The 18,473-nt window shown below is 46.9% G+C and overlaps 1 protein-coding gene across 5 annotated transcripts in view; it reads left to right on the top strand.

Moving 5' to 3' along the window:
- ORC3 (origin recognition complex subunit 3) overlaps nt 1-18,473 on the top strand; it is a 118,837-nt gene that overhangs the window by 16,103 nt on the left and 84,261 nt on the right. For all 5 annotated transcript variants that reach the window (XM_083177106.1, XM_083177105.1, XM_083177103.1 and 2 more), the window contains exons 2-5: nt 5,893-5,927; nt 6,282-6,336; nt 9,857-9,954; nt 12,341-12,485. In XM_083177106.1, the coding sequence (XP_083033232.1) occupies nt 5,904-5,927; nt 6,282-6,336; nt 9,857-9,954; nt 12,341-12,485 (322 nt within the window). In that variant the 5' untranslated portion in view covers nt 5,893-5,903. The remainder of the gene's footprint in view (nt 1-5,892; nt 5,928-6,281; nt 6,337-9,856; nt 9,955-12,340; nt 12,486-18,473) is intronic.

The following is an 18,473-nucleotide window of genomic DNA, read 5'->3' on the forward strand; positions in this document are numbered from 1 at the left end:
TTGTTATATCACTGTGTTTAGCGTTACCAGCTCACCCAGATCTGTGAGTTCAGGTTAAGGGTGCACTTGGCTCCCCAATTGCTCTGTTTTTTCCCCACTGATTAGTTACAGACACGGTAAAGCAAGCACATAGTCTGTTTTCACTCAGAGGAAACACATCCAGCAGTGTGTGCACGTGTGTGACTGCGTGGGGGTTGTGTTTGTTACTACAGACATTGTAGTATTATCTCATCATGGTGAAAAAGTTCACTTGCATGGTGTGTAGCACCAAGTTTGTGCCCAAGTCACAGTCCCAGGTTACTTGTGAGGCTTGTATGTCACCACAGCCCAGTAGTGCTGACACCCAGATCAGTGGGGTTCCCCCACAGCTTGCGGGGCAGTCGCAGGCAAACGAGCAGGAGCCTGCGTGGGCCTCCAACATAAAAACCTTGTTGGATTCTGTGGCTTCACAGCTTTCCACTAACACTCAGCAAACGCAGAGGGTTCAGAGGGAATTGTCCATGTTAGCTGCCAGGGTGGATATTCTTCATACCCAAAATGTACCTCCTCCTCCCGCACAGCCTCAAAAGAGGCAGGCTACTGCTATGGATCCTGACACAGATGAGGACGATGAGGACATATTGGAGGAGGGTGAGGAGCAGGGTCTGCAGGAACCAGCTCCTGAGGCGGCAGTGCATGGTCCCGAGCCCCTTATCAGGGCCATTAGGGATGTTTTAGATCTCCCAGTAGAGGCATCCACAGAAGGAGATCCTTTCTTCATGACTCAGAAGAAACAGCCAGTGTACTTCCCTGAGCAGGCAGAGTTAGAAACTGCTTTCAGGGCTGCATGGCAAAACCCTGATAAGAGGTTTACTCTTTCAAAAAGGTTCACAAATGCATATCCCTTTGAACCTGTGGGCAGAAAGAAATGGGAGGAGCCACCGGTAGTGGACTCCTCTGTTTCCCGCCTCTCTAAAAAGGTGTTGTTACCAGTCCCAGGGGTATCCACCCTTAAGGACGGGGCGGACAGAAGGCTGGAAGCTACCCTCAAGTCCATATATACGGCCAGTGGGGCATCCCAGCGTCCAGTTTTAGCCAGCTGCTGGATGGCCAAGGCAATTCATACCTGGTCAACCCAGATTCAGGAAGGGTTGTTGGGTGACATGACTGTGGCCCAGATAGGGGACAGCCTGCGTCACATTCAGGATACCGCAAAAATCCTGTGCGAGGCACAAAAAGAATTGGGCGCAATAAACGCGCGCAATTCAGCCATGGCGGTTTCAGCCAGACGGGCCTTGTGGCTGCGTCAGTGGTCTGCAGATGTAGACTCAAAGAAGAGTGTGGAGGGTATTCCCTTTACAGGAGAATGGCTGTTCGGCAGTGAATTAGACGGTTGGATTTCCAAAGCCACGGCAGGAAAATCTACCTTCCTTCCATCAGCCCCCACGGTTGCAAAGCGTACCTTCACAGGTGCTTCCCAGCAGTCCTTTCGTGGGAACAGGTTTCGCCCCAAGGCTAGGGGCGCCTCCAATGCCAGCAGGGGCACGAGAGGCAAGTTTAGGAAGCCTAACACCTCCAACACCCAGGACCGTCCAAATGCCGCGACTTCCTCTAAGCCTGCAGCATGACGGGGTTTTCCCGCCACAAGACTCTCTCGCGGTGGGAGCGCGATTGTTGCATTTCAGCCATGTGTGGGACGCCTCGGGTCTGGATCCCTGGGCCAGGGGTCTCATTTCACTAGGTTACAAGCTGGAATTCGACAAGCCCCCTCCCAAAAGATACTTCAGGTCGGCACTTCCAGCATCCCAGGAAGATCAGGTGCTCCTTCAGGGGGCCATTACCAGGCTGCTTCAGTCTCAGGTAATTGTACCGGTGCCAGACACGGAGCAGGGCCAGGGCTATTATTCCAACTTATTCCTGGTACCGAAGCCAGACGGCTCAGTAAGACCCATCCTGAACCTAAAGTCACTGAACCCCTTCCTGCGCGTGTTCAAGTTCAGGATGGAGTCCTTGCGCTCTGTGATCGCCAGCCTAGAAAGAGGGGAGTTCCTGGCCTCTATAGACGTCAAAGACGCCTATCTACACATCCCTATCTGGCCCCCACACCAAATCTATCTCAGGTTTGCCTTGGGGAACGACCATTACCAATTCCGGGCGTTACCTTTCGGCCTGTCGACAGCCCCGCGGGTTTTCACAAAGGTAATGGCGGAAATGATGTCCCTACTCAGGCTCCGGAGGGTGAATGTAGTGCCATACCTGGACGACCTGCTAATAAAAGCAGGGTCGGCGGAGGCTTTAAGCAGTGCTCTCAATCTGTCCATACAGGTTCTAAGAGACCACGGGTGGATCCTGAACATGCCCAAATCATCGCTGGTTCCAACCCAGAGGATGGTTTTCTTGGGCATGATCCTGGATACGTCGGAACAAAAAGTCTTTCTGCCGATGGAAAAAAGTCACTGCAATACAACAGCTGGTCAGGGAGGTCCTACAGTCACCTCTGGTACAGATCCATCTTTGCCTCCGGCTTCTAGGCAAGATGGTGGCTTCATTCGAAGCAATACAATTTGGCCGCTTCCATTCCAGGACTTTTCAACTGGACATTCTGACAAAATGGTCCGGCTCCCCCCTGCAGATGCGCAGAAGGATTGGCCTGGCAACAAGAACCAGGATCTCGCTACAGTGGTGGCTAGATTCATCCAATTTGTTGGCAGGCAGACGGTTCCAGATCCAGGACTGGATTCTGGTAACCACGGACGCCAGCCTGAGGGGCTGGGGAGCTGTGACACAGGGAGTCCGCCTACAGGGTCGATGGTCTCCACTGGAGTCAGGCCTTCATATCAACAAGCTGGAGTTGAGGGCGGTCTACTATGCCCTGTTACAGGCAGCTCCATTGTTACAGGGAAAAGCGATCCAGGTCCAGTCGGACAATGCCACCACTGTGGCCTATATAAATCGGCAGGGTGGTACCAAGAGCATGCCTTGCATGAGAGAAGCGTCAAAAATTCTGTCCTGGGCGGAACAGAATGTCCAGGCCCTGTCTGCCATTTTTATCCCGGGGGTCGACAATTGGGAGGCGGACTTCCTGAGTCGTCACGATCTTCACCCGGGAGAGTGGGGCCTTCACACTCAAGTGTTCAATGCCATAGTGGATCTGTGGGGGCTCCCTCAGATCGACCTGATGGCTTCACGATTGAACCACAAGGTAGCAATGTACTGTGCACGGACCAGAGACCCAGGGGCGATAGCGGTGGACGCTCTCACCTGGACCTGGGATTTCCAATTGGTGTACCTCTTCCCACCTCTCCCATTGTTGGCTCGGGTGCTAAAGCGGCTCCGGCATCAGGGGACGGAGGCCATACTGGTGGCACCAGACTGGCCAAGAAGGGCCTGGTACGGGGACATTCAGGCCATGCTAGTGGAAGACCCGTGGCGTCTGCCCCTAAGAGAAGACCTGCTCCTCCAGGGCCCGTTCGTCTTCCAGGACTTACAGCGGCTACGTTTAACGGCCTGGAGGTTGAGCGGCAGATCTTAGTCCACAAGGGTCTACATCCCTCTGTCGTCACTACAATGATAAAAGCCAGGAAGCCGGTGACGGCGTCTCATTATCATGTAATATGGCGCAGGTATATTGCCTGGTGTGAGAAGAATGACTTGCCTCCGGCCAGTTTTCGATTAAACAGTCTGCTACGTTTCCTTCAGGCTGGCCTGGATAAGGGACTCAGATTGGGTTCCTTAAAGGTCCAAATCTCCGCACTATCTGTGTTTTTTCAGAAAAAGATTGCGGCCTTGCCGGAAGTCCAAACCTTCTTACAGGGGGTGCTGAGGATTCAGCCCCCCTTTGTGCCTCCCACTGCACCATGGGATTTGGAAGTAGTTCTTACTTTCTTAAAATCAGCCCGGTTTGTCCCACTGGAGGAGTCTGAGCTGCGACACCTCACTTGGAAGACTGTTGTTCTACTGGCTCTAGCTTCGGCCAGGAGGGTGTCCGAGCTCGGGGCTTTATCTTGTCGAAGCCCTTACCTTGTGTTCCACAACGATAGGGCGGAACTCAGGACTAGACCACAATTCCTTCCAAAGGTGGTGTCAGGGTTCCACCTAAACCAACCTATTGTGGTCCCGTCTAGCGCGACACACCCAGATATACCAGATACCTTGGATGTGGTTCTCACCCTTAAGGGGTATGTCAAGCGCACAGCTAGGATCCGTAAGACCGACAGCCTGTTTGTGCTTTATGATGCGCAGAAGAAGGGTTTACCTGCTTCAACGCGTACCATTGCCAGGTGGATAAGATGTACTATCCAGCAGGCTTATGCATCAGCTGGTTTGTCGCTTCCTTTTTCAGTAAAGGCTCATTCAACCAGGTCTGTAGGTACCTCTTGGGCGGCTGCTCGAGGGGTGTCGGCAATGCAGCTATGCAGGGCCGCAACTTGGTCAGGGCAACACACGTTTGTGAAGTTCTACAAGTTTGACACCCTGGCCAGGGAGGATTCCCAGTTCGGGAATGCGGTTCTACAGCAGAATCCGCACGTTCCCACCCGTTCTGGTAGCTTTGGGACCTCCCCATAGTAGTGAAGCCCAGTATCCCATTGGACGGTAGAGAAAATAGGATTTTGGGTACCTACCGGTAAATCCTTTTCTCGTAGTCCATATGGGATACTGGGAGCCCGCCTCAGTGCGGCTTTTTCTGCTGTCAGACCTACTTTATTGTTAGGCTTATTGCCTTGTTTTCTATAGTATGACTATAGATTTGTTCTAGTTACAGGTGTCCTCTTAAGTTGTTAGGATTCACCTCTTTTATATGTTTTTTGTTCGTTTGGGTGTGCTGGATGAATCTCACCACAATACATTATCACATACTCCTCACATGCTCTCCTTCGGCACAGTTTTTGCATTAACTGACTAGTGGAGGGAGATTGAGGGGAGGAGCCAGTGCACCCACACTGAAAGTTCTTTTATGTGCCTGTCTCTCCTGCGGAGGTCTCAATCCCCATAGTAGTGAAGCCCAGTATCCCATATGGACTACGAGAAAAGGATTTACCGGTAGGTACCCAAAATCCTATTTTTTTAGTTTCTATGTCGACATGGACACTGTCTAAGTGCACCGCATCCCCTCACATGGATCGTCATGATTTGGCCTTGGTGCCTAGCTGCGCCCAGCACACATCACATTCTCCCTCTATGCCGTTTTTTTTTCACGTTGGCCCCTTTTTCCATGTTGACCTTTTGACCCTGTCAACCTTTTTATTGTCAACCTTTTGACCTTTTCATTGTCGACCTTTGGACCCTGTCGACCTTTTGACTGTCGACCAATAGTAGTCAACGTTATGACTGTCAACCTAGAGTCAATCTATGATGAGTCCGGATACCCTTTTCAACTGGGGGCTGGACCTGACTTATTGCTCAGCCACTAGAACTTTATGCAGTGATCAGTTGGTCCACTCACATAAAGCAAGATACACATATACTAGAAAAGCCATAATCTTGAAACCGGGACAGTGCGCACCACATAATAGTACCAATCACATTACATCACACATTAGTGCCACTGCACCAGCTAGAGCCACTTGGACACACTGTACCAATATTCTGCACACCATAATGCCCATTACGCATTATGCCACACACCGTTATGCCCATTACACAACATGCCACACACCCTCATTTACGGTCAACTTCCTCATCTGTACATGCACAGATGTTGGAGGGGGTCATTAACAACCTGCGGAACGCACATCCTTCGGTGGAGGCATACACACTGGTTAATATATCGAGCAATATCGTTCAGAAGGGCTAAAATAAGCGACATCGCTCATTATATTGCATAGTGTATATGGAGCTTAATTGTCGTCTTTAGTAGGTTTCCTGCATCATGGAGCTTCCACACTTTTTACTTTGTCTTCCGATTGTTTGCAGGTTTCGAAAACATGGCCACATCATCAGTTTCCAAGGTAAGTGATTTAACTGTATACAAAAATGTTTTCTTTTCATATTTACATTTAAGGTTTGTTTTGTACAAACTGAATGCAGTGTTAAGGAGTAGCATGTGAAGTCAGTCGGCCGCACTGTGGCGGCAGTCGGCCGCACTGTGGCGGCAGTCGGCCGCACTGTGGCGGCACATGCTTTCATAATCGGCATGTGGTGTCACAATGATGCTGCTTGTGACATCACAGGCTGATTGATTTACAAATGTGTAAATAAATAATCTTTGTGATATAGTATCTGCTTTAGATCAGTGATTAAAAAGTCTGTTTTTAACCACTGTTCACCTGTGTTATTAATTTTTCATGTATGTGTAATCGTAGGGATGTTTTGTGTTCAAACCCAGTGCAAAGAAGAAAAAGATTTCTCATTCAGCAGGTGAGACTATAATACTGATACTTTGGTTTCACATTGTTATAATTTAACCTAATTATAAGCAGGTATATAGGGACCTTAATTTAATTAATCAATAAAATGTATCTTGAGCAATGTCTAAAACATTGTATAGTAGAAGTTGCAACTAAATGAAGTTATTTAAAAGGTAAAAGTACCCATACATGGAGCAATGAACTGATACTTTTTCTACTAGATTGCATTGTATCAAATGCAAAAAGCATACAATGTGCTACAGCAGCGTGCTTTTTGTACTAGATACAATGCAATCTAGTACAGGCTGCACAGACTTTGTGCTATGTGATGTGCGCTCGCGCTAATCGAAGCGTGTATTCTTAAGGCACACATTCACAGGTAAAACGACTTAAATAACATTTAGGGGCTGGATCCCATTAGCCATGGAAGCTACCAGATGCTTTGCGCATTATCTAATGGTAATGGGCCCCATACATCAGCAATTAATTGTGAGAATCCTCCATTCTGGAGTTGATTGTCACAATTAATCTTTAATGTGTAGGCTCCCCCTTTTGGCGATACCGATCAAAAATTGATCAGGATTGCTGAATCAGATTTTTAAAAATGTTTAAAAATCTGGTTTTATTGGAGTTTCATTTTTGAATGTGTGGGCACTCCCTAAGTAAATTGTGCTTACCTGTTATCCTTTGGCAGGGGGAATTTGCGGTGGCAGGGCTTCGGGTGGCCTGCGATCCATGGCGTTCATGAGTGGGGTCGGCGGCTGGGCTCAGGAGAATAGAACACGTAGCGTGTCTCCTGTGCTCCTAATATCTCAAGCTCAGGGTAGCCTGTGGTCAGTGAAGGGAAGGGTGCAGTGGCTGGGCTTCGGGACTCCTTTCCCCCAACGGAGGGGCTCTGGGTGGCCTGCAGTCAATTATGGTGTCGGCGGGGCTCTGAAGGGGTCCTCCATTTGTGCCATCTAGCATCCCTGGTAAGGGTGTGCGGCGGAGGGGATCTGACATTTTCTATGTCCATTGCAGCATTTTATGTCCAAGCTGCAGCACCTTTTTTTACTATTATTATTTATTTTTAAGAACTACACAGCCAATAGGATATTGCCCCGTTATAACCACGCCCCCAGGCTTATATATAAATACATCAGCGCAAGACCTGGGTGGGCATTTCGGCAGGAGAGGAGCTGTCAAGTGCTCCTGAAGTCCAGTGTCTCAGGTGGGTGGCAGGCCAATGCAAAAGAGCTTAGCTGGCTGCCGCCTCCTGGGCGAAGACACCTGAATGAAGACTACAAAAGTCCTAGTAGAGGGCAGCAGCCATGCAAAAGAGCTAAAAGGCTGCTGCTCTCCTAGGTGAAGAGTGACTGCTGTTTAATAAAATGATTTTTCAAAACACGTATTGTGTGTATTATTTTAATATTTTCAATACAGGGGGTTTATAGGTTCTTTCAGGAATTTAAAGTCCTGGCAAGGTGGCATTTGTGGTGCTCCAAATGCCACCATGCTGGGACTAAACTGCTGGGACTTGTAGTACTCTTGTAATGAACAATATTATTTTCAGCTGTCAACCCTGCACTCTCCGCCCAGGGGTGCGGGGGAAAGTCCCGGGCTTCAGCACATGCCTGGGGTACACTGGAGAGGGGAGACCCCTCTATTTGAGGGGGTCCCCACCTCCCCAGGTATCCCCGGCATGGGCTGACTAGCTAGGGTAATTGTCTTTTTTTTATATACTGTACAAAGCTGGAATACTTCTTTCAATGTAATGATGTTACATGAGGTTTTGTAGCAGGTGTGGATTATTAGATGGACAATGGGGGTTATTCTGGTTCATTCGCAAAGGCACAATCACTATCTAATGGACAGAACCATGTGCACTGCAGGTGGGGCTGATGTAACATGTGCAGAAAGGAGTTAGATTTGGGTGAGGTTTGTACTTCAAACTGATATCTATATTGCAGTGTAAAAATAAAGCAGTCCCTCCATTACCCGCCACCGCCGCTTCCCTTCTCCCTCTGAGGGGAGGAGAGCGCATTGCGCGTCTCTCTTACCCCTCACCGTGCATCCCTGTGACTGGGCCATCCGCCAATCAGAGCTCGTTGGCCGGCAACCAATCAGGACCCGGCCCACGAGCTTTGATTAGCAGATGGCCCAGTCACAGGGAAGTGAGGGGGAAAGGAGAGACACGTGGTGTGCTCTCCTCCCCTTAGAAGGGAAGTGGCGACACAGACAGCAACAGCACTGAAGGGGCACACCGGACTGTTCTCTCCCTGGCAGCAGCAGCAACAGTGGTGAGTTGTGCTGCTGCTGGGAAACACCCACTGTGGGGGCATACATGGCACTGTGGGGCATAACTGGCACTCTGGGGAAGTATCTCACACTGTGGGGCATTCCTGTTTCTGGCACTGTGGGGGCATTCCTGTTTCTGGCACTGTGGGGGCATACCTGGCACTGTGGGGAAGTTTCTGGCATTGTGGGGGCATACCTGGCACACCTGTTTCTGGCACTGTGGGGGCATACCTGTTTCTGGCATTGTGGGAGCATATGTGTATCTGGCACTATTGGGGGCATATGTGTATCTGGCACTATTGGGGGCATATATATATCTGCCGCTGCACTTTTTGGGGCATATGTGTATCACACCCCCATTTTCATTGGCCGCACCCCATGTGGAATGTGGCTACACCCGTTTTTTGGCGCGTGTCTACGGCGCACGCACACAGTACCTCCAGAGTATTTATTTAGAATGGCACCACAATTGGGCGGGCATTGTTTATCTGCCAGTGCTGGGGGGCATTGTGTTTATGGCCTTACTGTGGGTATTGGGGGCATTGTGTAACTGGCACTGCTGGTGGCATGTGTATATATGGCACAGTGTCTATTCAGAGAGGCTGGGGGCATGGACAGCAGGTCTCAGAGTGCTCACCATGCCCCGTTAGCAGAAAAAATGGGGGATTTAGCCTCGCAGGAGAAATGGGGGATTTAGCCTCGCAGGAGTGCCACGATAGTAGGTCATGCCGTCTAATTTCGGCCGCAGATGTCCCTTCTTCTCTGCCTCCAGTGTTGGGAGGTATGTATGCGGGATATTGGACAACCAAAAAAGGTTGGAGACCACTGATCTAGATACTTTAGATCTATCATCCGGAACCATTTTGCAGCAGCCCCTGCACATACTGTACCAGGGTCTGGGATCTTTACACTTCCACTTTAAGGTGTGGGTTCTGTTCAAAATTGGTATATGGATACATATTGAGGGTGATTCAGGTTGGTTTGCAAAACTACATAAGACATAATGGCTACTTTATTTTTACCCTCCAAATATAACTCTCTGCACATGGTACATCTGCCCCACCTGCATTAGGCATGGTTTTGCCAATTAGAGAGAGATTTTGCTTTGCGAGACAACCTGATTTAGGCCTATTGTTCTATCTAAAGTATCACATAATATTTGCCTAACTTCACATTGAATGTGCCACTGCCAAAGATGTAACTTTTCACTTACATAAGTATTAAAATGTAATTGCCTTTTTTTTTCCTTCCAGCTGACTATTTTAATGAAGGTCTTAAGGACCCAGAAGATGGCATAGAGCGTTTTGAGAGCTACCAGTTGCTATGGCAGCAGATGAAATCCCAGACAGAGGTCAGTGAGTTCCATTATCACTTAAAGGGCATTAAGTGTGTTCTTGATGAACCTTTCCCTCTACCTTTCTGAATGCAAAGTAGAAGCTGCTCCAAATGAGAATATGACAGACACCATGCTATCTGTCATTTATTAATCTAACCCTAAATTACAGTTTAAGTAACATAATGTAAACACTTCTAAGCAGCATTCATTGAATGTATCAAGAAAGAAAAACATGGAAAAAAATCTGTTACGTCAGCAAGAAGGACAGTATGCAGAATACAATGAACTGGTTCCAGCTAATATCTTATTCATTAGCTTTGCACAGTTATAACTAGTATGCCATCTCAAGACTGTACTCCCAGTGCTACATCCATTAGGGCATTTATAACTAATGTACCCATTGCACACCAAGGGTTAATTCATGTTGGTTTGCAAAGCACATTTGGTTTGCTAATGGACAAAACCATGTGCACTGCTGGTAAGGCTAATGTAACTTGTGCAGAGAGAGTTAGATTTGGGTGGGGTGTGACTTCGGTACTCTTTACCTAGCACGGCGCCCACGATTTTGATCGTGGGCATCGCAGGTAAAAAAATCGCGGCCATTGAATGCACTAAAAATCGGGTGCGACGCGACCGACGCGATGCCCGCGATTTCCCATAGGGAACTATGTTAAATTTCTCAATTGACCCTATTTTACTGTTCAATGCCTCAATTGACACGATTTTTCCATAGGAAACAATGTTAAATGGCCCACAGAGGCCAAATAGCCACCCTGAAGTGTGAAATGGCCCCCACAATTGTTAACGCCACCCCACGATCAACGTCAACCCGAAGCGTGGCGAGCGCAGCGGTACGCGTCCTACGACCTTTTCATACCCCCACTATCCACGTCGGCGTGGAGTTGAGAATAGAAAAGTGTGGCGAGCGTAGCGAGCCACCGAGCCCGAAGCGTGGCGAGGGGACGCGGATACCTTCACAGGTAAACGCGTCCCTTCGCGGGCTTCACAGGTATCCGCGTCCCCTCGCGGGGCTCGCTGCGCTCGCCACGCTTCGGGCTCGGTGGCTCGCTGCGCTCGCCACACTATTCTATTCTCAACTCCACGCCGACGTGGATAGTGGGGGTATGAAAAGGTCGTAGGACGCGTACCGCCGCCCCTGGCGGGCTCGCTGCGCTCGCCACGCTTCGGGTTGACGTTGATCGTGGGGTGGCGTTTACAATTGTGGGGGCCATTTCACACTTCAGGGTGGCTATTTGGCCTCTGTGGGCCATTTAACATTGTTTCCTATGGAAAAATCGTGTCAATTGAGGCATTGAACAGTAAAATCGGGTCAATTGAGAAATTTAACATTGTTCCCTATGGGAAATCGCGGGCATCGCGTCGGTCGCGTCGCACCCGATTTTTTAGTGCATTCAATGCCCGCGATGACCGCGATGGGCGCCGTGCTAGGTAAAGAGTACCGTGACTTCAAATGTATATCTATATTGCAGTGTAAAAATAAAGCAGACAGAAACAAAATATCACCCAAATCTGCAGTGCACATGGTTTTGTCTGTTAGCAAACCAAATGTGCTTTGCACTTAGGTTGTGTGCCTGGGCACGCTGGGATGGGTTACTTCGGGTTGGTGGTTCTAGACCAAAAAAATGTTGGTACTTATGTATTAGCAGGGCACCTGGCTATGCTACGCTGACAACGTACCTTAGCCTACGTTGTCAGCGTAGACTTGCCGGACACCCTGCTAATATGTGTGTTATTTGTGTAGTGCAGTGGTTTATACTTCAACGATGTCCCCGGCGCCAGCATTCCTCCTCCATGACACTCCCCGGCGGCTGTAGTAATGCATGTAATTCAGCGTACTACTGCTGCTGGGGGAGCATCACATGGTTTCCCTGCTCCCCCCAGCGGCACTACGCTAATTGCTTACATTGCTGCCGCCGGGGAGTGTCATGGCAGCCGCCGGGGACACGGAGGAGGGTAACACAAGCCAAGTGCCGGAGGAGAGGAACGCTGGCGAAGGGGACCTCATTGAGGGTAAGTATAAACCACTGCACTACACATCTAACACACACACTAACACAATCATATCCCCACTATCCACGTCATACCCCCAGTGTCCACGTGGGCGTGGAGTCAATTTTATAAAGTGTGGCGAGCCACCGAGCCTCCTTCAGTAGTTGTAATATGAATCTACTTTGGATATTTTACTAGAACTATAAATATCAACTGTTTTTGACAAAAGCCAACACAGAGCCTTACTGGGGTATTAGTGGTACTTGACATCCTTGCTTGTGCTCAGCATCTGTTGACCTTAAAATATATTGTATGCCACATATGTTAATATTATTGATAATTGGGCAGATCATTCCTTTTAAATGACATTAAATTTTTCTTTTACTTTCAGAAACTTCAAGAAGAACTGAACAAAAAGCTTTTTGACAATCTCTTGTGCTTTTTAAAAAAATCTCACTCAGATTTTCATAACAAAAAGAATGACTGGAGTTGTAGAGTAAAGTCTAGTGAAATTCCTACTGCTGCTCTGGTTCTTGGTAAGTTCTAATTCCAGTTAGATAATGTTTTAAATTATCTTTTCAACAAATTAAAGCACATTGGTAAATCCCAGCGGTGGATTCCCATATGGCACTTGGTGTGGTGGTGGGGTAAGGTTGGGGCTACTTTGGCAGTCCAGGGGCATTGGTACCAGCTCACGCAGAAAGGGGATTTTTTTTGGGGGGGGGGGGGGGGGTTTGCACACCAATGATGTTGGCTTTTGGGGTAGCCTGATTCCTTAAACTACCCCTAGTAAGTTCACCCTTGTAAGGGTCAGATGTGCTTAGTTTAGAAAGTGATAAGTTGGAGTGTGAAAAAACACCAGCCAATCAGTTCCTAACTGTCATGTCACAGGCTGTTTGAAAAATGACAGGTTGGAGCTGATTGGTTGCTGATTTATCACTCTCCATTTTATCACTGTTCAAGGCTTAGTACATCTCGCCCATACTGTATGTCTAAATTGAACAGTTCCAGAGTGGATTGGAAGGACCTGTGCGTACTTCTGGAGTAATACCCTTAGCTGGACTGGGTTTAATAGAGAAGATCTACAGTCATTGGTTTGACTTCGAAAAGGTCAAAGGGTCTTTATGGAAAAGGTAGACTCAGGGTCAAACGGTATACATGAACATGGTCGACACAAGTTTCTTATTTTTTTGGGGTGTAATTTAAATGTTTCATGATATGTGACCACAATTATAACAAAAGTAGATCCTTGTGGGCTTGATTGTCATTGCTTTGGGCAAGTTGCTTCGCTCTGCTACTGCTGTACAGGTTAATATTCCCAATTGTAGTCCACGTAGAGGGTAAATCAAATAAAAGTTGAAAAATATGTGAAACTGCCCCTATTGAACCTTAAGCACTGTCTACCTTTTATCTTTCAATCTTTTGACCCTGTTCACCTTTTGATCATGTAGACCAGTGGTTCCCAAACGGTCCTTATGGACCCCAAACAGTTCATGTTTTCCAGGTCACCCAGCAGGTACATTACGAACGGTCATATTTTCAACTGGTGGCCTGGAAAACTAACTTGAGGACAAAGTTTGGGAACCACTGATGTAGATCTAATGCATGTCGACCACATGGTGTCATTGACCACATTGACTGTCTTTCTAGACAGCATAGATCTGTCATTGGTATATTAGCTGGACTACTCCTTCAAAGCTGTGCTAATGTTTTCCAGGTATGTGCTTTTATAAATCTGGTTCTATAATAAATATTTGATGACTTGAGGTGCCCACACACGCACCGATCCCGGCGATGCGATGCTGTACGATGGGGTGCGCGCTCCCGCGGCACCTCATCGCACAGTACAAAACTTTTTGTACTAGCTTTTTCTAGCATCGCATCGCATGCACATCGTATGCACAAGGCATACGATGCGATGCTATATGTGCTAGCTAAGCCCACAACGCACGCCAGGATCGGTGCGTGTGTAGGCACCTTGACAGTTTGCTTTTGTAGTCCCCGGTCTAGATGATTAGATACAGGTTACTCACAACTGGGTGTGGAGTAATTAATTATATTAGGTCTATACAAAAGGCAAACCAAAAATGCACATGTTGGGACTTCTGCTTTGTATTTTTCGTGGTTTCTTAATATGTATGTATGGTATGACTTTGCAACAGAAATCCCATCCATTAAAGGGGCAAATCGCTTCCAATAAACATCTATAACTTATCTTAAAAAAAAAATTGTATGCAGTGTGTAAAGTGCTACTAAGCTGACGAACATTTTGTAAAAATTATAGATATTCATAGTGTTCTTATTTTGCAGTTACAGCTTGATACAATAAAACCATAAATATTTAAATAATGTATTGTTACAAATTAGTGCCGTATGTTTGGCTGAGTCTAGCTGAAGCTGAAATAATCCTCCTATTTGACCTATATTTTACACTTACTAGCTGTTTAGGAATAAAAGGGGGGGGGGGGGGGGGAGAGGGATTTTAATGTCCAAGGGTCACTTCTCCCTGCTTATCCTTTTGGACCTATCTGCTGCCTTTGACACTGTGGATCACCCTCTCCTCCTCCACACACTCCAAAACATTGGCCTCTCTGGCACAGTCTTCAACTGGTTTTCCTCTTACCTCTTCAACCGTTCCTTCTCAGTCTCTGCCTCTGGCTCTACCTCACCACCTTCTATCCTTCCTGTCGGGGTCCCTCAGGGTTCCGTCCTTGGCCCCATTCTGTTCTCTCTGTACACCTCCTCTCTGGGTGCACTCATTAACTCCTTTGGCTTCCAATATCACCTCTATGCAGATGACACCCAAATCTACCTCTCCTCTCCTGATCTGTCCCACACTGTTTTCTCTCAAGTTTCCAACTGCCTCGCTGCCATCTCTACCTGGATGTCTGAGCGATTTCTGAAGCTGAATATGGACAAAACCGAACTTATTATCTTTCACCCACCCAAAGCTATGCCCCCTACTAATATCTCTATCACTGTTAACAACACCATCATCTCCCCTGTTCCCCAACTCCGCTGCCTGGGTGTCACTCTTGACTCCTCCCTTTCCTTTGCACCCCACATCCAAACGCTGGCCCATTCTTGCCGGTTCCAGTTACGCAACATTGCTCGCATCAGGCCCTTTCTCTCACAGAGTGCAACTAAGCTGATCATACACTCATTGGTCATCTCACGGCTTGACTACTGTAATGCTCTTCTCACCGGCCTTGCTCAATCCCAACTAGCTCCTCTCCAATCTGTCCTCAATGCTGCAGCCAGGCTTATCTTCCTCTCCCGCCGCTCTAATTCTGCTACTCCCCTTCAACAAAATCTGCACTGGCTTCCATTCCCCTACAGAATCCTCTTCAAACACCTCACACTCACATACAGGGCCATCTCTAATTCCATTGCTCCATATATCTCTAACCTCATCTCCATTCATACACCCTCCCGCCCTCTACGGTCAGCTGACGACTGTCGTCTCTCCTCCACCCTGATCACTGCTTCCCATGCTAGAGTACAGGACTTTGCCCGTGCTGCACCCCTTCAGTGGAACGCACTCCCTCGCTCCATTAGACTCTCCCCGACCTTGCAAAGCTTCAAACGGGCACTGAAAACTCACCTATTCAACAAAGCGTACCCTTCCACTGCATAAACCAGCTGGTTCTCCGACCCCTTGCCTTTTTACATCCTGCTATCTAACCACCACCCCCTCGCTTGCACCTCTTGTAATCTGTCTGTCTCCCCTTCCTACTAGATTGTAAGCTCCTCCGAGTAGGGCCCTCTTCCTTCCTGTTGTCAAAGCCCACTTCTCTTCACATCTCACTCACAGCTCTCCTTTACTCCAACACTCAGTGACCATCTTCGTCTGCATACTCCTCTCCATCATTGGCCTCAAGCCTCTAGTTGTATGTTGATTGAGTCCTCACTACTTGTACCCAAGCTGTAATGTGTATTGATCTGTGGCGCTCTTTATTTGTACTGTATTTTTGTTATTTATTCAATGTTATGCCAAGTTTTGTTTCCCTGTATTGTTCCTTTGTACGGCGCTGCGAAACACTTGTGGCGCCTTATAAATAAAATTATAATAATAATAATGTCCCATGGAAAATTACCACGGGTAATACAGGGAGGTAGCCTTGGGTTTTGAAACCCATGGCTATTCAATTGCACTCCTTTTTTACCTGAGACCCTTTTGTGGTTTATCGATTATCCAGGAGGACTGTATAAAAAATAATAGAGACCTTCGTTTAGCCCAAAAGGAAATGAGGTTAATATATGAATGTAATTCCCTCATTTCAAATTCTGAATTTGAGGTAAAATGGTTTGGTAAAATGGACCAAACATGCTATATGAAATTGTTTTGAAATTTGTATAATCTGCTTTTAAATTTGTTTAATTTGTTTAATTATACATTTTCATATTCAAAAAAAAAAAAAAAAAAATATATATATATATATATATATCTACACAGGGTTCGGCGGCGGCACTCGCTATAGCGAGTGCCGCCGCCGAACCCTGTGTATACTACTGCTGCAAAGCTTGGAGGGCACCGCACTGGTTGATATTATCTACATCGGAGTGCCGACCATTCAACCATCTCTCTCTCTCTCTCTCTATCTATCTATCTATCTATCTATCTATCTATCTATCTATCTATATATATATATATATATATATATATATTCAAAAGATTTTAGTTATTGACCATGTAAGCCTTTTAAAAAAAAAAAAAAATCCAGACATTTTTGAAACTTCCAGTGGTGACGGAGGTGTCCCTTCCGGCTGTGGCACTCGCGGGCTGAAGCCATGCAGACCCGTAGTATATCTGCCTGCATAGCTACTTCCAGGCATGACACAACAGCATTTCCGGCCACGAGTAGAGGACGATAAATGCAAATTTGCAGCAAAATTATTTTCAGCGTACTTGCGGTCGCAACATGGCACATTGTTTACTTCCTTTAAGGGGTATTTAAACTATAACATTACACAGTACTCTCAACCTTAAAATAGAGGTCCCATGACGTCTAAACATGTTGGAGTAGTGGATTTGAGGGCACCTTGTTTCCACAGAAAGGCATACATTTTTTCTAGCCTCTGTATGCAGGGCACTCCGATTATGGTGTTCGTCCTTACAGGAGGATGTTCGTGAGAGAGTCTCTAGAGAGCAGATTAGTAAAAATCTGGATTCTATTCAAGTGGCCATTGACTACATGTGTGAGGCCTCTCTAGATATGTTGGATTTCTCTGCAAAATCAATGACATCCGGTATTATGGGTGAAAGCCTGGGCGGCAGATACTCACTCTAAAAACCGATTGGTAACCTTGCCGTTTGAAGATGCCTTTTTGTTGTAGGAAAACTAGATGCCCTTATACAAAAAGTTTCTGGTGGTAAATCAGTCAGACTGCCACAAGACGAGGGGTAAATTCCCTGAATATTCTTCCAGACAGTATTTTAGACAAGCAAGAAGCTACAGACCAGGGCATCTGTTAAGGGATAGATACTATTCCGGATCAAGGGCGTTTTTTCATCAATCTGGGAGAAGAGGGTCCCAAAGACAGTGACGGTGCTCATACCGGGGTAACGGTTCCTTTGGCAGAAACACTCAGGAAGTTTGCAACAACCTGGGCCCACACAATTCAAGACAAATGGGCACTGGAAGTAGTTACCCCCAGTTTTCAGTTCCCAATGTTTCTGGAAGAAAGTTTAGCTCTGGATCAGAGTGCAAGGGAGCTGGTCTATTCCAAGCAGTGGAAAGAGTTCCAAGATCGGAAGAAGGAACCGGTTTTGGCGCCCGTATTTTTGTTGTACCAAAAGTAACCAGTGGATTCCGTACTATTCTAGACCTAAGAGATTTAAACAGCAGGATATGGAAGAGAAAATTCCATATGGAGACAATGAAAACCATTCTCTTAGGATTATTCCTAAGAGAATGGTTTTCATTGTCTCCATATGGAATTTTCTCTTCCATATCCTGCTGTTTAAATCTCTTAGGTCTAGAATAGTACGGAATCCACCGGTTGCTTTTGGTACAACAAAAGAAGGGAGATTATTTAGTCTGTCGATTTGAAAGATGCATACTGTATTTCCACATTCCTATAAGAATTACAGACAGCACATACCTCCCGGTTTTGCATGAAGGGGGTTTACCAAAGTACTGATGATACTTTTGGCATATCTCAGGAAATAAGGTATAGCAGTATGGGCCTACCTAGACGATCTACTGATTACAGGAAGCTCAAAAGAAGAGGCTTTGGCGGCAGCAGAAAGTGTAATACAATGCCTGCAAGACCATGGGTGGTTAATAAACTGGAAGAAATGTCATCTAGTTCCATCGCAAATGGTTCAGTTTCTAGGGGTACTCTTGGATTCAAGAAAATTCCAGATATCGTTGTCCAAGGAAAGATGCGAGAAAATTCAAATGTTGATCTCGATGGTGCAGTGTCAAGATCAAATACAGTTAAGAATGGCATCAAGTTTGTTAGGAAGGATGTCTTCAACTATAGACATAGTACCTTGGGCGAGATGGAGGATGCGTCCA

Source organism: Crinia signifera, chromosome 3, assembly GCF_055691185.1.
Source record: "Crinia signifera chromosome 3, ASM5569118v1, whole genome shotgun sequence".
Taxonomy (NCBI): Eukaryota; Metazoa; Chordata; class Amphibia; order Anura; family Myobatrachidae; genus Crinia; species Crinia signifera.